Source organism: Herpailurus yagouaroundi, unplaced genomic scaffold (assembly GCF_014898765.1).
Source record: "Herpailurus yagouaroundi ecotype Mexico unplaced genomic scaffold, PumYag 187, whole genome shotgun sequence".
Taxonomy (NCBI): Eukaryota; Metazoa; Chordata; class Mammalia; order Carnivora; family Felidae; genus Herpailurus; species Herpailurus yagouaroundi.
The window spans coordinates 32,687,641-32,701,110 of NW_024412418.1; the positions used below are offsets into that span (position 1 = coordinate 32,687,641).

Genomic DNA, 13,470 nt, shown 5'->3' on the forward strand with positions numbered 1-13,470 from the left:
CTGCTACCTCCTCCAGGGAGTCTTAACCTAGGGAGAAGACCTCTTCTGATATTGCTGACATCATTGAATAACTTCTTCCAAAGGAAGTTATCTGATGAATCCCTCAACTTGCCCAATAAACCACTCTGCAAACCACTGGGATTTCCACTTCAATGCTATCACTGGAAGCAGGGGCTGGATACTGCTGGAATGCTGGAAAAGGAATGCTGGAAAAGGAATTCCCTCATTGGTACATGATCTCTAAGACCCTAAGACTCTATGACTCTATAAAATAGTGTTTTGCAAAGAATCCATTCTTTCAACACTGCCAAGTTTACCTTTTTCCCCAGAAAAATCACCACAAATATTACATGTTTTTCTGATTTTACATTTAATATACTTAAAAACAAAGCTATACAAATGATGACTAGAATAATATATTCCGACAAATATTGCACTGGGAGAATTTTTACAACGTATCATCAAAAAACAAACTCAAATACAACAAACTTGTATAGTCTTTGTGTCTTCCTGATTACCAAATTAAAATCCACTTATTTATTTGCAGTTTTTTTAAATGACCCAATCCTCTAAATAAGCCAAAAAGAATTAAGCCTAAGTACACTTCAGAGTAATATCATTTCTGTCCAAACTTTAAAATTAACAGAACTTTTTTGGCCATGTATTTATAAAAGGTTACATTTTTAATTCAACATTTAAATTGAAAAAAATTTCAAAATCCTCCAAATCTAGTAATAACAAATAAAATAAATGGTCTTTAAAATAGGATGTATAAGCCATCATTATTAAGTATCTTTTAAAACATAATAAATATTGATAAAGCATGGATTATGCAGCACTGGTTTCCTTCATGAAAACGAAGGGCACATTTTTTTCACTTTTTAATTCCAGAAGACAATTTTTTTCAGAAGACAAAGAATAATTAATGGTCTCCCCTCCACAACTACTTTAGGCACAAGCTTACATATAAATGTATACATATTGCTTCTAAAATATCTTTCCATTAGAGACTATATAAATTGGTACATGGATATACTGAAAGTTGCAAGGGCTTACCATCTTCATGTGTGCTAATAGATCTTGGACTTAACAGCTTCAAAGAAAGAAACACCTTCACCGAAAAGGGGCTCCTTCCTCCACCTCTGCTACAGTACATGAGCCTCCAGGGATCTTCCATTCTTATTCCCTGAAACTGGATAGAGAGGTGCCAATAGAACTATCTAGAAGTCACCAGAGCCCTCACAAAAGAATGAAACCGTTACTGGGCATTAACTGGCTTCAAATTGTCCTTGAAATAAAATACTTGGCCTCTATTATATTTTTACATAAATCTTTCATAAATTAATCCTGTCTTAATAAAGTCACCTCAACATCTTAATTAGTAATACAACAGACTCCCTTGGAGAAAAGATGAATAGTTTGGGACTGTGAGGGAAGGGCAGAATTCCTTTGAAAGGCCTGATAATAAATCCCAAAAGCTGGAGGCAGGGAAACTCCAAGACAGCTGACAGTGATGCGAATAACATTCTACATCCCTCAAAGCTTTCTCCAGTGACTCAGGGAGTGCATTAGAAACACAACAGTGGGAAAGTCAATACAAAAGTGGAAAAGGGAAGAGTTCATAGAAAGAAAATAATTTAATTAAACCTCAGATCATCTGGGCAAAAATAACGAATACAAAAAACTAGGCTACTTCTCTTTTAATCAGAGATTGCCAAATTCATGTCCTGGTCTATTACAAAAAATATTTTTCTCCTTTATTAACAACCGTAAGACACAAAATGTCTGCTGGAATGCACAAAATATTTTTTTAAACTATTATTATTTAAGGAAGGTACAAAAAAAGCTAAAGAATTGGACAAAGGGACATTCATCAGAGTCTGAATACTATGCATTTGCTCACAAGCTGGTTCACTCTGTGGAAGAGGTGTCAGGAGCTCTATAAATGAGTCAGAAATTTTCTTCAGGGTTAGAATTACTCTCCACAGTGCTCAGAAACTCCTCTATAAGTGACTGCCTGCTTGCCTAACTAGCTCTTTCTGCAAATGTGGTTTTCTTTTTCCTAGTATCAATCCTGAATTTCAATGAGACATACTATAAATATCAAAGAGAGTGAAAATACATACACACCAAAGGAAACAATAAACGTACACAAGATTAGAACTGAGAGTTAATCAGAAAAAAAAAAAAAAAGCTACAAATTGTAAGATAACATTGCTCAATGCTATAGAACAAGATGATAGGAGTTTTAAATTGTTGTGTTTGACAAAGATGCTTCAATACTACCACAAAGACGTTTAAACATGACGAGGCATGGCAAATGTTTTAAAACAGAAAATATCTTTAAGACATCACTATACTAACAAGGAAATATTTACAAAGTAGCCATACCAAGAACAGAAAAGGTAACATTCAAAAGTAAAGCAAGCTCAAGTCACTTTAACAATTGAAGGGTAATCGTGAACTGTAAACCAGGTAACACAGCGTAGTACAAAACAAATACGGAATGGCACAGGCTGTCCATGGGTTTCATACTCCACACACAGGGAATCTAAAATGAGGGTGGCCATTTAGTTAAATGACACATACTCTCATATCATTAAAAATCTACATTTAACGTGGACTAAAATTGAACACAAATAACATTTTATTTTTTTTCAACGTTTTTTTTTTTTTATTTATTTTTGGGACAGAGAGAGACAGAGCATGAACGGGGGAGGGGCAGAGAGAGAGGGAGACACAGAATCTGAAACAGGCTCCAGGCTCCGAGCCATCAGCCCAGAGCCCGACGCGGGGCTTGAACCCACAGACCGCGAGATCGTGACCTGGCTGAAGTCGGACGCTTAACCGACTGCGCCACCCAGGCGCCCCACAAATAACATTTTAATACAACGATTCATGGGAGAAGGCAAAGAGAACTAAATGGAACCTTATTTTTTTCTCTCTCACTTTCAAAGCACTCAGACAAGTCACAAGTTTAAAATCACGTGGGAATAGGGTCACCTGGGCGGCTCCATCGGTTAGACAGCCAACTTCAGCTTATGTCATGATCTCCCAGTTCATGAGTTGGAGCCCTGCATCTGGCTCCGTGCTGATAGTGCGGAGCCTGCTTGGGATTCTAACTCCCTCCCTCTCTCTCTGCCCCTTCTGTGCTCTCTCTCTCTCTCTCAAAATAAATAAATAAACTTAAAACAAAAATCACATAGGAATAAATCACTACCCATTTTTAAATGCCATGGAGCAGCAAAATTAGAAGAATTGTAAAACAAAATATTTTAACACTTTAATTACAAGATATATAGTCACAATCCTGGAAGTCTTGAAAAATATATTTACTACTACGGATAAAACAAAAAGAGGTAAGGAAGTTTGCACAACAAAAGCCAAATCTATTGCTTGTAACAGGTAATAAACAAAACAAAACCTGTTTACAGGCATGCACAGCTTTGAAGTTAACCCGAAGGGTGAGCATGTAAGGAAAAAGACACTGTCAAGGGCTGGCTAACAACCAAGCTGGGACATGGCATTCATCAAGAATATACTAATGTCATGGGGTGCCTGGGTGGCTCAGTCGGTTGAGCGGCTGACTTTGGCTCAGGTCATGATCTCGCGGTCTGTGAGTTCGAGCCCCGCGTTGGGCTCTGTGCTGACAGCTCAGAGCCTGGAGCCTGTTTCGGATTCTGTGTCTCCCTCTCTCTGACCCTCCCCCATTCATGCTTTGTCTCTCTCTGTCTCAAAAATAAATAAAAATGTTAAAAAAAAATTTTTTTTAATAAAATAAAATAAAAAGAATATACTAATGTCAGCACACCTGGGTGGCTCAGTCAGTTGAGCATCTGACTCTTGGTTTTGGCTCGGGTCATGATCTCACAGTTCATGGGTTGGAGCCCAGCAACAGGCTCTGCAGCTGGCAGCATAGAACCTGCTTGGGATTCTCTCTCTCTGTCCCTCCCCTGCTCGTGCTGTCTCTGTCTCTTTCAAAATAAATAAACTTACAAAAAATTCTTTTGAAAGAATATACTAATGTCAAGCAAAATGTAAACTAAAAGCTGTGCAAAGAAAATTATAGACATCTGTGAACATGAAATGTAGGGGTTTTTCTATATTCCATAGGCAATATGTCGAAAACAAATCTAAATTCTTAAATTAAATCAGAGGTTTTATTGGTTTTACTTTGTTTTGCTTTTTTCTCAGTAAACAGGTTGGCAATGCTAGCAACCATAAATCTAAATTTTTCAATTTGATGTCTTTAACACTTACAGCTTGCTCTGGCTAAGTTCTTGGATTGTCTAAGAAATGAGTACTAATCCATAGCTAACTACTCATGTAGAAAATAAGTTAAAACATGAGTAAGGAAAGACTGGAATCCTGCAATGATATTGTATGAAAAAAAAGGAAGGAAAAGACCTTGATTTCCCTCAAATCTCACAACTTGAAAGCAAGTTGTCATAATCTTTCATTATCTCACCCACAGGAAACAAAAATGTACACTTTCCATTTTACTCAATACAGCTTAGTCTCTCAGTTCAAAAAACAAAATGAACTGAAGTTGAGGCATCGGTGGTTAAGGGTGACAGTGGACTTCTTTAGCAACCTCTGCAGGGAATAAAAATCTCACATGAAAATGAAGAAGGTCATCGTCTAACTCTGGCTCTTTTTCAATTTCTTCTTCATTGTACTGTATATCTATAAAACAAAGATTAAATATTAGGCACTAACCAAAATTAGGCTTGTCAAAATTTCTTCCTAAAGAAAATAGATTTCTCACCCCCTCTTTTTTTTTAAAAAAAACTTTTTTTAACGTTTTATTTATTTTTGAGACAGGGAGAGACAGAGCATGAACAGGGGAGGGTCAGAGAGAGGGAGACACAGAATATGAAGCAGGCTCCAGGCGCTGAGCTGTCAGCACAGAGCCCGACGCGGTGCTAGAAGTCACGGACCGCAAGATCATGACCTGAGCCGAAGTCGGCTGTCTAACCGACTGAGCCACCCAGGAGCCCCTTCTCACCCCCTCTTTTATTAACTAGGCTGTCTTAAAAATCATATTCTTGGGGTGCCTGAGTGGCTCAGTTAGTTGAGCGTCTGACTTAGGCTCAGGTCATGATCTCACAGTTCGCAGTTCATGGGTTCAAGCTCTGCATCAGGCTCTCTGCTGTCAGGGCAGAGCCTGCTTCAGATCCTCTGTTCACCCCTCTCTCTGCCCCTCCCCCGCTTGCGTTCTCACTCTCAAAAATAAATGAACATTTAAAAAAAATGACATTCTCACAAAACATCAAAATTTTCTTTATAATTTTCTTCATGTGAAAAACAGATGTGCATTTAGGCTTTGGTCATACAAAGCTGTTCAGTTAGCATAGAAAAGAATGCTGTTGTAAATACATTTTGGTTAAAAAAATGTAGAGCCATATCTCAAAGAGTATTTTTAGCATTACTCCTAAATTACAGTTTCTTTTAGCAAAAGTCAAGTATTCTATCATCCTATCATAAAGTATCTATCCTCTATCCTATTCTATCATTCTATCACAAAGTATCATCCTTTAATTATACATACCAAAGTATACTATAAAATTTATATGCTTCATGAAAATTCATATGTGAAACAAAAACCCAAATTACAAATACATACCACTAAGTCAGTTAAACCAAAGACTACTACATACCTAAAAAGTATTAAGAAGAATGATATAAACACAGGACCAATACTTTCTAACAGAGCTGGAAAGAATACTATTAGAAACTCTTTAAGAAGCAATATTCACTCATAAGTGCCTAGTATGTATAAGAAGTGGAATTCCTTAAGTCCATAAATAATCTTGAGCTAATAATCCTTTTTTAATATAAATTATAATAATTTGCTGGAAACTGAGGTAGATCTACAGTAATATCCACCCTTTATTACCCATGCCAAAAAATCATTATAAGAAACTTCTCTAAATTCTCATCCAGTTATTTTTTTTAATGTTTTTATTTATTTTTGAGAGAGAGAGAGAGAGAGAGAGAGAGAGAGAAAGCAGGGGAGGGGCAGAGAGAGAGAAGGAGATACAGAACCTGAAGCAGGCTCCAGGCTTTGAACTGTCAGCACAGAGTCTGACATGGGGCTTGAACTCACCAACCGTGAGGTCATGACCTGAGCCGAAGTCAGACGCTTAGCCGACTGAGCCACCCAGGTGCCCCTTATTATTATTATATTTTAAGTTGGCTTCATGTTTGGCATGGGTCCTGAACACACGGCCCTGAGATTAAGACCCAAGCTGAGATCAAGTGGGATGCTTAAGTGACTAAGCCACCCAGGCGCCCCTCTCCCCAGTTATTTTTTTAATTGAATGTATTTGACATACAACATTGTGTAAACGTAAGGTGTACAACATATTACTTTGATATATTTATATATTGTCATGAGTGCCCTGTATCCATATTTATCACATTACATAATCATAGTACAATATTGTTGTTTCTAATTACTTTCTGATTGAACCCCAGTCCACCATCTAAAAAAGTTTAGCCTAGGTGAATAGCTGTCTTATTAGTTTCTCGTCACACAGTCATCAACAAAAGAATATGCCAGATCATTTTTTCTGTTTCCTACAATTTAAACAACAGAGATAGGAATCCTTCTCCATCTCTAAAGAAACACAGCATTATTCTATTGAGTGGTTTTTATGTGTTTTTTAAATCTGTATGTAAGCAGAACTTTCCTGGATTGCTATATTTAATTTTGGGATCCATGATTTAAGAGAAGAAAAAAATCTTAGGTATCTTTGGAATATACAGTGATTGTTTAAAAATTTTGTAAAACGAGAACGCCTGAGTGGCTCAGTCGGTTAAGCGTCTGACTTTGGCTCAGGTCATGATCTCACAGTTTGTGAGTTCGAGCCCCGCGTCGGGCTTTGGGCTGACAACTCAGAGCCTGGAGCCCACTTCGGCTTCTGTGTCTCCCTCTGTCTGCCCCTCCACTGCTTACACTGTCTCTCGCATTGTCTCAAAAATAAATAAACATTAAAAAAAAATTTTTTTTAATAAATAAAAATAAAAATTTTGTAAAACAAGGACTAAAAGTTATAAAAATGATTAATGTTAAGAGAAAGAATGTAAAATTACAAGGTGGATTGTTTCACTCAGCAGATTTAAACATGCCTTATTGTACTACAGAGGCAGTAAAGTTAAACACTATGATTTCCCAGTCTCCCTTGCAGCTAGGATTCCAGATATGACTGGTCCAGTCAATCAGATGCACTCACTTGAGACTTTTGCCCAGAACCGAGTTACATGGGGAGAGAGGGAGCACAGGAGGTACCCACTTTTGCCAACACAAAGCACAGCAGAGGTGGTGTAGCTCTGGAGCAGGCAACTGTTCACAGTTTCCTTAATCCAGCAGGAGGCTTCTTGGTCTGGCAGGCAGTTTCTTGATTGTTCCAAAAGCAGCAGCTTCTTTGGCAGCCCGCTCTTAGGATGCCGTTCCTATGAAGCTCAACCTAGGTTCTGTTTCATCAGCCTTCCCAAAGAGTCTGTGAACTATATGCACCCCTTAAACAATCCCATTGTGTTTCAGAGCTAAAGAAGGTTCCATTTTCTACAACCAGGAATCTTGACCTTGATAGAAATTTGGTAGCTAGAAGTAAGGTACAGCTAGTAGAAGGATCTTATATATGGAGTTAGCTTAGTTGAGGAGGTAGGGCTTTGGGCAGTCAGACCTCATGCCACTAAGGTTAAGGTGTTAGAGGAAATGGTGGTAGAACTTCAGAATGTTAGCATGTGTGGGCTGCTTTTAGCCTCTTTCAGCAATGTCTTACAAGAGAGATGTGATTCAGGCTAAGGTTAACAAGACTGCACAGATGGAAAGGAATATAGCTTTGCCAAGGAATTGCTCTCTACAAAATAAATTGACAAAGTCCTAAATCTAGAGCCCTGAAGAACTGAAAAAGTCAGCTACGACCATATTCCAAACTGAAACATTTGTAAGTAAGGGTTCTGAGGAAGCTGCTAAAGCTTCTTCAACTTTTTCATAAACCTTCCCTTAAGCATTTTCTGCCAAGCAATGGGAGCAATCCTAAGGAAAAAGATCTGACTGATGAGTATTGCCATCCCATCCAAGCCCATAGTTTAAAATGGTCCCAAATAGTACCATTCATTTAAGACCCAAGAGAAGAGAGAGAACACAGAAGCCAGCAAGTAAAAGATGAGGTTTAACAAAGAACCTTGTGACTTGACAAGATCTTTGTGGTTACTCATGGTAATAATTTAAAAAGACGGACCAGTAACTTACTAAGATTTTAGGGAACATTTTGCCAAAAAATAAAACCAAACAAAAACAGACACAAACCCTAAACCTGGCCTACAACAGCCTGTAACTATCTAAAACAATCCTCAAATCCCTAAACCCATCATAACAGAAAGTGAAGTACTAAAGCTGTCCACCCCAAAGACAGGCACACTTTCCAATGCCCACTCAAATACATGAATTCACCAGAAAGGTGAATCCGGGTTTGCCTGATTGGAAAACTCAGAAATATATTTATGGACAGAGCAGAGAGACCTTGCTATTTTTGCCAAGCAGTGCCTTTTAAGTGTTATGGATCAGAGACCGTTATGTTTCCCATTTTCCCCTTTTCTAAAAGGGGATTTTAGAAACAGAAATAAATAAACAGAAATAACAACTGATTTTATTGCAGTTATCCTGTACCTATTTCGCCATTATGCATTTGGTTCTCAGGTGACAGACACCTTGCGTTTTAGTTTGTAGATGGCCAGAACATTAGGTGCCATATCCTAACCTGATAGAGGGGACTATACAAGGATATCATGGTCTTTGAGCTATATGCAATAATGGACTGAATTTGGGGTATTTCCTTTTTGGGAAGAGGAAGTTGAGTGTTTTCCATGTTTCAGAAGAGTGTGCACAGATATTTAGGTAGCCAATAAAGCTGTCTGGGTTAAAACCAAAAGTTGCCTACCAAACATGACCTCTTTCCTTCTTCTTTAAAGATCCTAACTTTTAGCTGGTCCAATTGCCACATGTATTTCTCGGCTTTGCTAGCAGCTACATGGCCAAGAGACGTAAGTTCCAATGCTGTGTGGTCCTCCAGGAAAACTGCCTCCAGGAGGCTGATTCAACTGTGGAAATTTCCTTTTCCTCCCTTCCCCACTGCCTCCAAAAACAATCCTGGACAGTGAGAATGAGGTAACTTAAGGATAAAAACCATGCACTGAGGATAGCAGAGCAGAGAGGTAGAAACCTGGACACCACCTACCTCCAGATTTCTTTTGTGTAAGAGGGAGAAACTCATATTTAAATTAAAACACTGTTATCTTTGGTTTTTCTGTTATATGTAGCAGAACCTGATCTTAAGTGATAGAATTGAAAGCAAAAATATAAACAACAACAACAAAAATGACTGAAGTGGTAGCAAAAGTTATTCAATAGAAGAATTTCTGGCAGTTAAATTTGCTGAAAGGAGGAAGAAGTTAACAGGAAACACTGGGGAAACTATGATCTTCTCAGAAGAATTATTACCATCAAAGAGACTTATTAAGACAGGGGATGATAAGCACCCATAAAAGACTAACTTTATGAGTGACAACAATATAAATTTTCTTTAAAAGCACTACAGAACTTTCTCACTTAAACATTTCATTGCATTATGGCATAATTATGGCCACTTAATTAATCATTAAAGGAGAGCAAACTAAAAAGAAGAGAGGTATGAAAGTGAGAGCAGATATTGAGTTTGTATTCTTCCTAGTTCTGATAGACTTCAATCTTTAAGTATCTGTATCCTAAAAAAGAATGTGTTCTCATTTTAAAAGTATCTTCCTTTATTTCATATATGCTTTAAAATATTTATTGAGCAGAGAAAAAGGAAGGGTGGTAAAAAGATGACACAGATGTTGATTGAACAGTTTTCTTCCAAGTTCTGGTGGACTTCGGACTTTAAATGTCTGTTCAAAAAAAAAATATATGCTCTCATTTTATTAAAGGTATCTTCCTTTATTCTGAATTTTCTTGTATATATACAATCTCAGTATATGTACATATATGTAAATATAAATATAAAGCATTTTAAAAATACTTAGCTAATCATAGATTATAATTTAAAAATGTGTTCCCTGACAATATCAATAACTGATTAGAAAAAATTGTAAATAATGTTGAAATAAATCATTTCACCATAAGTATAGCTATCAAATTATATAGTTTTTGAAATATACTGATGCATAAAAATTTTAGAAGCCTTTTCATCTTTCTGTAGCACAAGATGCACTATTTCCACAAATATATAGAAAATACCATAGATATTAATGATTTGAAATTACATTCATAATAAATTTTTTATATCCTTAAACAAAAAAATAAAGTTACATACGTGGCTAGAACTTTGATTCTCCCCCAGGCCCTGATGGAGGAATTTCTTGTAATTTTTTTTGTTCCATCTGCTGTACGACCTAGTAAATGGAAAAAGAATGTCTTAAAAGTAAGTATTATTTGATTTTCTCATGACTTTTGACAAATCACAACAAACTAATTGAAAACTGTTTTCCAAAATGAGATATTCAAACTCTTAACATTTAGATTAATTGGGGCACCTGGGTGGCTCAGTCAGTTAAGCATCTGACTCTTGATTTCGGCTCAGGTCATAATCTCACAGTTTGTGAGATCGAGCCCTGTGTCTAGCTCTGCGAGGACAGTGCAGGGCCTGCTTGGGATTCTCTCCGCTCTCTCTCTGCCCCTCCCCAGCTTATACACGTTCTCTCTTTCTCAAAATAAATAAATAAACTCAAAAAAAAAATAAAATTTAGATTCATATTCAACAAAGCAGTTTTATTTTTATTTTTAATTTTTTTTAATTTTTTTTTCAACGTTTATTTATTTTTGGGACAGAGAGAGACAGAGCATGAACGGGGGAGGGGCAGAGAGAGAGGGAGACACAGAATCGGAAACAGGCTCCAGGCTCTGAGCCATCAGCCCAGAGCCGACGCGGGGCTCGAACTCATGGACCGCGAGATCGTGAAAGCAGTTTTAAAAATACAAACATTTGGGGCGCCTGGGTGGCGCAGTCGGTTAAGCGTCTGACTCTTGGTTTCAGCTCACATCATGATCCCATGGTTTCACGGTTTGAGCCCCACATCGGGCTCTGTGTTGGCAGCACAGAGCCTGCTTGGGATTCTCTTTCTTCCTCTCTCTGTCCTTCCTCCACTTACATTGTCTGTCTCTCTCAAGATAAATAAATAAACTTAAAAAAAATACTAAAATTTAGGGGCGCCTGCGTGTCTCAATCGATCAAGCATCTGACTTCAGCTCAGGTCATGATCTCACGGTATGTGAGTTCGAGCCCAGCGTCAGGCTCTGTACTGACAGCTCAGAGCCTGGATCCTGCTTCAGATTCTGTGTCTCCCCCTCTCTCTGCCCCTCCCCTGCTCATGTTCTGTCTGTCTTTCAATAATAAATAAACGTTAAAAAAATGTTTTAATACTAAAATTTAAAATACTATAGCTAATACTTTGAAATATTATATTACAGAAACACACACTTTTAACAAAGCACCTAAAATTCTTTCTAATGCCACAATCATTTTATAAAATACCACCTGATGGTATTCCAGCTTCTGAGCCTCAAGTTGGTCATGCTGACGTTGTAACTCTTCCTTTTGCTTCTGAAGCTCATCTGCCTTTTTCTTAAGTTCATTTTCTTGTAAAGAGATAAGATTTTCATATTCTTTCAGTTCTTCCTCTGTGAAGAACTGTTGTTGATCCAGTGTCTAAAAGAAAAAAACAAGGGAGAGTATAATCTTAAATATACAACCAGATCTGATTCAGCTTTAAAATTCTATGATTAGCAAAGTACAAAAGAGTATCTATCGTATTACACCTTTTTGGTAAGAAAGAAGAAGAAATAAGAAAATATATATTTATATACTTATTTGAGCAGAAAGGAAAAACCCAAGACTAATGAAATTGGTTACCTACAACACAAGGAAGAGAACTGGGTAGACAGATCAAATATGGGAAAAGAAATCACACTTCTTTGAATACACCTTTTTTGTACAGATTTGATTTTTAGAAACATGTCAGTGTTTCACACACTCAAAAAAAAAAAGAGAGAAATAAAATCCACAAGGACAGGGAAACTCCCCAAATTGACTATAAACAGAAGAAAATAAATAATGCTTTTATTTTAAGGGAATAAAACACAACGGGAAGGGGGAATAAAGTAACACAAGAAACTCTTAATCACAGTACTCTGACTACATGCTCAGGTTAAAAACAATAAACAAAAATCTAAACAAATCATCAATTCTTGTTTTGCAGAGTTTAGCAATTCTGAAACACTCTGTACATCCTAGAATTGAGGAAATAAGTGGAATGATATTGTGGAAAATAGGAACTAGATTTCATATGAAATATGGAAAGAGGAAGAGGTGGAATGTTGTACTGGAATTGGAGGCATTGGACTGAAATTTGAGGAAGTATCAGTGTGAACTCAGTAAGTTTTAACATATATGGATAGCTAAATATAAGAAGATGAATATGGATGTATCTGTGTGTGTATAATATGTACATATACACAAACATATAATACAAACATAAATATATAGATATAAACACACACATACATACACATTGTTTTTTAAATTCCCCAACTCTGTTATCTGACAAACCCTAGAAGCAATGATACTCCGGTAGCAAGGAACACATCCAGTGCCCAGATCCTGGTCTGTGATATCAATCTCCACTGAAAAGAACCAGTGCTCCTCATTAAAATGGCTGATTCTAGAGGTGGGATGGAGAAAGAACAAGATAAGCCTTGGACATCTTATGCGAAAAAGTAAGGAATCCTTGAAGAAAGATAGGTAACATGCCAAGAGGACACAAAAGCCAGTTTGAAGAAACTCCCACTAGCCAAATCTGGGGCAATTTGGGCATCAAAATAAATAGTGATGGTAAGGATACAAGCTTATTGAATAAGATAAGAAGCCATGAGTGTCCACTCAAATAAACAGAGATGGGGGAAGGGATAACTTTTCCTTACTGTAGAAGGCCAACTAATAAAATGTACAAGGAATGACGATTAGAAAATCACCATTCTTGGGAATGCAAGCTGGTGCAGCCACTCTGGAAAACAGTATGAAGGTTCCTCAAAAAACTAAAAATAGAACTACCCTATGACCCAGCAATTGCACTACTAGGCATTTATCCAAGGGATACAGGTGTGCTGTTTTGAAGGGACACATGCACCCCCATGTTTATAGCAGCACTATCAACAATAGCCAAAGTATGGAAAGAGCCCAAATGTCCATCGATGGATGAATGGATAAAGAAGATGTGGTATAGATATACAATGAAGTATTACTCGGCAATCAAAAAGAATGAAATCTTTCCATATGCAACTACATGGATGGAACTGGAGGGTATTATGCTAAGTGAAATTAGAGAAAGACAATCATATGACTTCACTCATATGAGGACTTTAAGAGA

The 13,470-nt window shown here is 37.2% G+C and overlaps 1 protein-coding gene across 3 annotated transcripts in view; it reads right to left on the reverse strand.

Moving 5' to 3' along the window:
* Nucleotides 1–9,792: 9,792 nt before the first annotated feature.
* The window catches only part of NUCB2 (nucleobindin 2), a 36,401-nt gene continuing 32,723 nt past the window's right edge, over nucleotides 9,793–13,470 (reverse strand). For all 3 annotated transcript variants that reach the window (XM_040495705.1, XM_040495706.1, XM_040495707.1), the window contains 3 exons: nucleotides 11,583–11,753; nucleotides 10,362–10,440; nucleotides 9,793–9,936 (listed from right to left, as the gene is read on the reverse strand). In XM_040495705.1, coding sequence (XP_040351639.1) covers nucleotides 10,366–10,440; nucleotides 11,583–11,753 — 246 coding nt within the window. In that variant the 3' untranslated portion in view covers nucleotides 9,793–9,936; nucleotides 10,362–10,365. The remainder of the gene's footprint in view (nucleotides 9,937–10,361; nucleotides 10,441–11,582; nucleotides 11,754–13,470) is intronic.